This window comes from Oryctolagus cuniculus, chromosome 2, assembly GCF_051225735.1.
Source record: "Oryctolagus cuniculus isolate XC-2025 breed Fujian yellow rabbit chromosome 2, ASM5122573v1, whole genome shotgun sequence".
Lineage (NCBI taxonomy): Eukaryota > Metazoa > Chordata > Mammalia > Lagomorpha > Leporidae > Oryctolagus > Oryctolagus cuniculus.
This window is the reverse complement of record NC_142868.1, coordinates 187082761-187091174: the sequence shown is the minus strand read 5'-3', so window position 1 is coordinate 187091174 and position 8414 is coordinate 187082761. Positions and strand designations below refer to the sequence as shown.

Here is an 8414-nt window from a genome sequence, read left to right as displayed (position 1 = left end):
CAGGTGAAATTCATTCCAATTAATCATCCAAATATATCTAACATACTAAATCTCATGTATTTAAAAATATATTGACTGCATACGAAGTATTACCATTTCAACAAGTAAGTCATATTAAAATTATTAATGAACTATTTAACAGGTTTTTCCATCTAGGTCTTCAAAATCTAATGTTTCCAGTCAACAGCACATCTCCATTCAGTTACTCCATTTTCATTGAGAATAATATGCATTTAGATTGCATAAAATTTCTGGTTGAAAAGGTAGCTTCACCTATCCAGGTTCTTTCAAAGGTAACAAAGGGCTTTGTGACAGTGAACTGAACACCAGTTTCTAAATTTCATTTTAATGAAATAAGGTTAGAACCTCGGTTCGCCGTGGCACGGGCACGTGCTCAGTAGCTACTGTAATGACGGGGCAGTTGCAGAGGGGGCTGCAGCTGCCCCATCGCCCACTGCCTGTTCCCCTTGTCCTGGCCCTGGGCCGAGAGGTAGGCCGAGATAGAGAGAGAAGTCACAACAGAGGTCAAGGTGCTCGTTCCTAAGCTGGACAGTCTAGCTGGGGTTCTCCTGTGGGCCCAGCCTTCTTAGTCCTGGGGCCCACTGGGCACACTGGGCACACTGGGGCACAGGCTAGGGCGCGTGAATAATGCTCTATGCTTTACCTACTGCTGCTTACAATAGTTGGAGCCCGGAAGGCGGGCTGAGTTACTCCGCTGGGTAAGTCACAGCGGCCCGGGCTCCAGATGGACTGGACACGCCTGTCTCTGTTCTCCCATGGCAAGCTATGCTAGAAGAACATTTCCATTTGTAAAGTCATCGCATAGAGATGGAAGGCTGACAATTTTCTCCAAGACTTTCAGATACTTCTTAAATTAGAAAAAATGTAAAACTTAAGTGGCCATCAGGGGTGTTTACTGCATTGCTTGGTCCCAGAAAATGTTCACTGATAAATTAATTATTATTACTTTGATTTTTATAAAGATATATTTATTTGTTTGAAAGGTAGAGTTGCATAGAAAGAGGAAGATCTTTCTTCCACTGGTTCACTTCCCCAATGGCCTCAGTGGCCACGGCCGGGCCAGAGCCTGGAACCCCATTTGGGTTGGACTTGAACTATACTCATATGGGACGCAGGTGTGAGAGCTGACCCCACTGCACAGCAAGGTTGGCCCCTATTACTTCTGCTGCAACAGAATGTCAAACAATGGCTTTTTTTAACTGGGGAAAATGTGGATAACTTTTGTAATTAAAGTTGTTTTACATTTCTATATATTATAATTGGGGGGGAATGAAGTCCACTGGTTTGTACATTAGCAGGACTGCATAACCATTATATCTTTCTACTCACTTTTTTTGGAAGTCAATACTTAACTAGGAAAGAATTTTTGTTAAAGTGCATGTGAAAGCTGGCGCCAGCGGCTCACTAGGCTAATCCTCCACCTGCAGCGCCGGCACCCCTGGGTTCTAGTCCTGGTCCGGGCGCCAGATTCTGTCTGGGTCGCTCCTCTTCCAGGCCAGCTCTCTGCTGTGGCCTGGGAGTGCAGTGGAGGATGGCCCAAGTCCTTGGGCCCTGAACCCGCATGGGAGACCAGGAGAAGCACCTGGCTCCTGGCTTTGGATCAGTGCAGCACACCGACTGCAATGTGCTGGCTGAAGCGGCCACTGGGGGGTGAACCAACAGAAAAAGGAAGACCTTTCTCTCTGTCTCTCTCTCTCACTGTCCACTCTGCCTGTCAAAAAAAAAGTGCATGTGAAAAAGTTCGATGTCTATAAATATATATATACATGTAAAAATTCAAAATAATCTACTTGTAAAACATTTTTAGAGTTTTATACCCAATGAAAGATTTTAAAATAAAAATGTTTATAAAGTGCATTCTTTTTGACTAAAGGTTTTTTAATGATGTTTATTATTTTACTTTTTATTTCAGAACAATTTAAAAAATTTTTTTAAAAAAACCGTTTTTTTAAAAGAAACTAGCTGCCAAGGTTGCCACCAGGTGGCGCTAAAATCTAATGAAAATTCAAATCTCCAATCTAGCCTTTGAGGAGAGGGGAGTTGATTTACAGAAGACACTGGGCCAAAAAGAAAAGAAAAGGAAAAGGAAAAAGACCACGTGAATTAGAACAAGTACTGGGAATATATTAATATCATCTTCTGTCTGAAAGACAATTTCCCTCTCTTGCTGGGATGGGTATGTGATCGTCACACCTGACTATATGTTAAAGTTAGTTTGAACAAGATTTGTTCTCCTGGAAGAACTACACGTTACCCTTGCCTTTCAGTGGAAACTGCTGATGGGGGGCGAGGGAGGAGGCTGCAGGGTGCCTCACTCGTTTGGCCAAGTCTGGTCTGCGAGGGGAACAGTCTGGAAAGCAGCATCTCTCCAGAGCCAGTTAAGGATCCTGTACAAAAACCAAGAAGAATGAAGAGAAGGTGCTGCGGACGGATGCTCCGCTGTGTTTCCTTTGGCACATTTGCCAACTTCATACTTTTAGAATTTATTGTGATTCCGAGACTCAAGATTGGAACAACTCCTATGTCTGGAAATCAGGAAATCAGTGAATTTAACCCCTCTTCCTGATTCTTTGTATTTGAGGTTTTTTTTTTTTTATCTTTGTTTTATATTTTCCTAATATTTGAAGTTAAAGGACATAGCCAAGATTCCCAAGCTATATTAAGACCAAGGAAAGCAATGTTAACAATACAGCTATAAAAAGTTTTGACTAAAAGAAGAAAAATCTGTGTAGATAAGATTTTCCTAATAGCCTAACTTTAAAAAAAAAAAAAAGTTTCCAGACTGGAGTCTTATACCAAAGATCAAAACAACCTATTTATTTCCTGGCCAATCGGTTCCTTAGGCTTAAAAAACAAGGCAAGGGGCGTAAGTGGGTAAAGCTGCCACCTGCAGTGCCGGCATTCCATATGGGCGCCAGTTCAAGTCCTGGCTGCTCCATTTCCGATCCAGCTCTCTGTTATGGCCTGGGAACACAGTAGAAGCTAGCCCAGGTCCTGGGGGCTCCTGCACCCCCGTAGGAGACCTGTAAGAAGCTCCTGGCTCCTGGCTTTGGATCAGCCCAGTGCTGGCCATTGCAGCCATCTGGGGAGTGAACCAGTGGATGCAAAACCTCTTTCTCTTTCTCTGCTTCTGCCTCTCTGTAACTCTGCCTTTCAAACAAATCAATCAATCTTTAAAAAAAAAAAAAAAAGACAAAATTCCTCTCTCTAACAACAACAACAAAAATAATTTGGGCGCTGCAAAAAAGTGGAGCTGGTGTGGGGAACATGCAGCCCTTCTGATGGTTCAACCGATGCGGGCCAGGATGGGCCCTAGAGGGTAACAGCCACTACTAGGTTGACCTGTGAGTGGCACTGAAACCACAGGCTCCCTCTCAGCTGCCTGCGTGGGTTCGCCTGGGTGACTGTTAGAGCGGATCTGGAGCTGAGGTAAGAGCCCCCCCGAAAATCCCCACCGAGCTCCTGAACAAGCGGGTCGATCCTCCAGTCACCTGCTGGCTGGGTCCGGAGGACGCTGGCGCCCCCACCAAACCACAATCCAGAGGCAGACAGACAATGGGGCAGTGAGCTCGCCGTGATGGGCAGGTCTCCCTTCGGGTTTCCAGACCAGAGGTGAGGGCCACGTCCCGCAGGGTCCCCGGGGCAGCTGCCTGCAGCCCTGCTGGTTTGGGGCGATGGACCCCCAGCGCGCGCTCACTCGCACCTGCGAGCCCTGGGCCCCTGCCCCACCGTTCGCCGGCTCAGTGGGGTTTAGGGGGCCAGATTCTATTGCACTCTTCGTTCGGACACGGCTCTGCCTTAACAAACGGGTCCGAAAGAACCACGCAGAGTTTCGGCCAAATACCCCGGCCTGCCCCTTCCTATTCATCGAACCAGCGCTCGCCCACTCGGTCTCCTTTCCCTCACCTTCGCCCGGCGACCCGAGCTGGGGGGTCCTGAAAGAGGAGGGCAGGGGCTTGCAAGGGCCGGGAGGCTCGGCCCAGGCCCACCCAGGTTGCAGTGGGCGCCTCACGCCAGGGGCTCAATCCCAGGGCAAGGGCGCCCCGGGAGGCCCGAGCACAGAGCGGCCGGCTCCAAAAGGGCGAAGAAGAAACCTTTCAGTTTGGAAACAAAAGTGCGTGTGTGCCCGTGCGTGTGCGTGTGTGTGTGTGGTTGTTTACTTACAAACAAAACCACGTTACGGGAGCCGCCCCTCCCCCGCCCCAGGTCCGACCACCCGCGGGGGGTTGGCCAGAAAGCCCCGCGATTCTGCTCTAAAAGGAGGCGCCGACCCCCCACTCCAAAGTGGCGCCCCGTCTCGGAACCCGCGGGCCCAGACCCCGCGGGCTCTAGGCAGCCAGCCCTCGGGCCACGACGAAGGCGGGGAGCCGGGGCCGCCGCGGCCCCGCAGCGCCGGCGGCCGCGCAGACTCCACGGTCGCCGCCTCTCCCAGCCCCGCGGCCAGGGCCGTCAATCAAGCCCGTGCGGCCCCGCCTTCGGGCTGCAGCGGGCGGCCAATCAGAGCCAAGCTCCGCAGCGATGAGCTCAGCCGGCTCGCTTCCTATTGGGCGGCTATATTAAGAAAGTGGCCGGACTCTTTAAATAGCAGGCGCTAGGGCCGCAGCCCGCATCTGCCACCGCAGTCTGGCTGGAGTCGTCGGCGCCCTGGTACGCGCGGCCCGGGACCCGGGAGGGGGAGCGGGACCGACCGCAGCCCGAGCCCTTGTGGCGCACAAAGCCGCCGACCCCGGCCCGGGGCGTGAGCCGCGGCCGCAGTCCGCGAGCAGCGCGGCGCGCCCTATGCACCCGCGCCCCCGCCGCGGCAGCCTGAGCGCCCGGAGAGAACGCGCCACCGCGGGGCCTGGGTGCAGCTAGCGACCCTCGCCCCCCAGCGCGCCGCCGGAGGTGAGCAGTGAGCGAAGCGAGCGGGACGGCAGCGAGGCGCTCGCGGGCCCCCTCCTGCTGCCCGGGCCCGGCCGGCTCATGGCGGCCATCCGCAAGAAGCTGGTGGTGGTGGGCGACGGCGCGTGCGGCAAGACGTGCCTGCTGATCGTGTTCAGCAAGGACGAGTTCCCCGAGGTGTACGTGCCCACCGTCTTCGAGAACTATGTGGCCGACATCGAGGTGGACGGCAAGCAGGTGGAGCTGGCGCTGTGGGACACAGCGGGCCAGGAGGACTACGACCGCCTGCGGCCGCTCTCCTACCCGGACACCGACGTCATCCTCATGTGCTTCTCGGTGGACAGCCCGGACTCGCTGGAGAACATCCCCGAGAAGTGGGTGCCGGAGGTGAAACACTTTTGCCCCAACGTGCCCATCATCCTGGTGGCCAACAAGAAGGACCTGCGCAGCGACGAGCACGTCCGCACAGAGCTGGCGCGCATGAAGCAGGAGCCCGTGCGCACGGACGACGGCCGCGCCATGGCCGTGCGCATCCAAGCCTACGACTACCTCGAGTGCTCCGCCAAGACCAAGGAGGGCGTGCGCGAGGTCTTCGAGACGGCCACGCGCGCCGCGCTCCAGAAGCGCTACGGCTCGCAGAACGGCTGCATCAACTGCTGCAAGGTGCTATGAGAGGCCGCGCCCGCCCGTCTGCCCCCGCCTGCGCGGCGCCCCCTCCCGGGCCGGTCCCCCAGCCAGCCGTGGGGAGGGGAGGCCCACGCCCCTGCAAGGACCCCACCAGACTGCCTGGCGTCTGCGGGCGGCTCTGGCTCTCGCGCCGAGAAGCGCGTGGGCACCGGGCGCCCCCTTCCCAGTGTCTGTGTGCGTCCAGCTGTGTGGCACAGGCCCGGGCGCCCCCGCTGAGTGCCAAGGGTCCCCTGGACAACCTGTTCTGAGGATCAGAGCCTCAGAGCGTGTGACTGCGTGTACGTTCTACTGCCCCCTCGCTCACATTGTCACACCACCCCCGCCTTGGGTCCCCCCGGGGTGGGGGTGGGGGCCGCGCCCCATCGGATGTTAGCCCGTAACCCGCGAGCGCTTCTATCCCTTGTTTGTAACATAGACCCCGGGAACTGCGGGAGGGAGGGCTGGGGAGGAGGAGGGGGGTGTTCTATAAATACAGATATAATTTTATTTTCGGAGGTAAGATGGTGTTATTTAATGGTCGTGGTGGGTGGAGTGACCAGGGCGTTAGAACAGCTCTGGCCCCGGGCTGGGTCAGGCGCCCATCCAAGCATGACCAGGACTTGGCCATCTTTCTGAGCCCTGGGGAAGACATTTGCAACTGAGTTGGGGCTGAAGGGACACAGCTTTTAGAAGCAGCAGGTGCTGCCAGCCCCCAGCGAACCTCTCTCCAGCAGGAGGAGGGGCGGGGCGTGTGCTGGGGGCCTTGTTGTTGCCATAAGCGAACTCTGTGCCTGACAAGTGAAAACTGTTCAGTCCAAGAAACGGATGTTTTTTTGATTTATTTAAAAGCTGAAACTTTTTTTTTTGGAAAGAATTCTTTGCACAGTTGTTTCATTGTTTGACACTTAATGCACTTGTCATTTGCATAAGGCAGTAGCATTCTGTATGCTGTAACCTCATCTACTTCGGATTTATTTTTTTTGAATGATGATTTTGAAAACAAGGAAAAGAAAAAGAATTTACTAATTTTTCCTTGGTTTTCTCGAGAAAAGTGGCACCACTGTTTTGAGATTTTATTTGTGCAAGTCATGCACACTGTTTTGATAAGGGACAGTAACCCGTGTTGGGGCCTATTGAGAACTTTTTTGTTTTCCCTGCAAGGCAGCCTCTGCAGCTATGTGAAGTTTTCTCTGCTTCTCTGTACAGAGAATAAACCTGCCCGTTTCTCCCCTCCCCCTTCCTGCCCAGTGGTACTTCTACTAAACTGTTGTCTTGTTTTTTTATTTTTCCAATAAACTGACAAATGACAAAGTGGTGAGCTTATGATGTTTACATAAAAGTTCTATAAGCTGTGTATACAGTTTTTTATGTAAAATATTAAAAGACTATGATGATGACATTTATAAAATGGCTCTTGTGGTTTAATGCTCTGTAGTAAGGTATCCTTGTGCACGTGGGACAAGGGGAGAGACCCTTTCTGGGCAGCGACTGTCATAGCGGAGGGCGAAGGTCTGGCGGGCTCTGCGGGTTGGGTCATCAAGGGAGACCAGGTTGTTGGCTGTCACAACCCCAGAGGAAGACAAGCCGCTCACTCATGGCCCAGAGCAAAAACTTCAGCCTGATTAGGCGAGGCCAAAGGTCTTGGTTTTGTCTCTGTCTTAAAACCACTGTGACTATTGTGGACTTGGCTTCTTTTAGACTTGAGAAGCTGTCACTTGCGTGTTTTCAGTTTAGGTCACATTTCTGGGGCTGGTTGCCTGGCCTCCTTCCCATCCTCCAGGGCTGCACACCACCCTGTACAGTGGCAGGTTGCTCTGCCTGGGGCTGGAGCTCCAGGGGCTCTCCTGGGGAGGGTTCTCTTCCGATGGAACTTCCCTGGGAAGATGCCGCAATAAGAAGCCTACCCTTCTCTGAGAAGGGCCGGTTGCAGACAGCGCTGGATGTGGTGGTGGTGGTGGGCGGTGGGAGTTATTTCAAGTTGGAGCAGCTCCGCTTTGGGAACCAATTAGGATGAGCTCTAATTTCAGACCCTGAGCCTTGCTGCAGTGGTTCTCCGAACCAGACAGGCCGATTTGTTCTTGGAGACCACACGAAAATCCCGCTGCAGGCGGGAGGACTCAAACCTGCCGGCGCAGAGGAAGGTGGTGCCAGCCTCCCCCACCTGCCTCCCAAGCTTGGCTCTGTCTGAATCGGCATTTTCCACGTCTTCGCGCTCTGTTGCCACCCTCCCCTCTCCCACACCCAGGGCCAAGGCAGTGGAGGTCCCTCTTGAAGTTGTTTGCTTCAAGGCTGAGGCTCGTTTCCCCTCTCCCCTGCGATTTCCAAGAGCTTTTGTTGAGTGAAGAAAACCTGGTTGTTGGTGGTGACCTTTCACCCACTTAACACAGGCTGAAACAGGCCTGCTCCACTGGGGGGGTGCAGGGCCAACAGAGGGGGATTGTTTGGACTCCTCCAGGAGCCACTCCTTCCTCGGCCCATGGCTCCACTCACCTCCATCCCATAACCTACTTTAAAACAAAACTTCCCATTGAAAGACAATGTTTATTTGCAAGTTTTTACAGCCAGCAAATCCTTTGGTACCAGGGAGTGCAGGGATGGGTAGGGGAGTGCTCAGGCCTGGGCTGAGTGCCCAGCACTCGGCTCTGCAAGCAGCCAAGAGCCTGGAGACTTGCCCCCCCACCCCCACCCCCAGAGGGCCTTTCTGGGTTTCCCGCCTGTCCCATCTGCCCGCTACCTAAAGAGTTCTGCTTTTATATTTTGGGGAGACAACCACCCGGAAGAAGTAGAGCAGCCTGGTGGGGCCTGTTTTAACTGCGTGCCATTTAAAAACCCTGCGGAACATACTC

At 53.4% G+C, this 8414-nt stretch overlaps 1 protein-coding gene across 1 annotated transcript; it reads left to right on the top strand.

Moving 5' to 3' along the window:
- Nucleotides 1-4630: 4630 nt before the first annotated feature.
- On the top strand, nt 4631-6976 carry RHOB (ras homolog family member B). The gene has a single exon (XM_008254781.5). The coding sequence runs from the start codon at nt 4984-4986 to the stop codon at nt 5572-5574; it is 591 nt and encodes a 196-aa protein (XP_008253003.1). The 5' UTR covers nt 4631-4983; the 3' UTR covers nt 5575-6976.
- The last annotated feature ends 1438 nt before the right edge of the window (nt 6977-8414 follow it).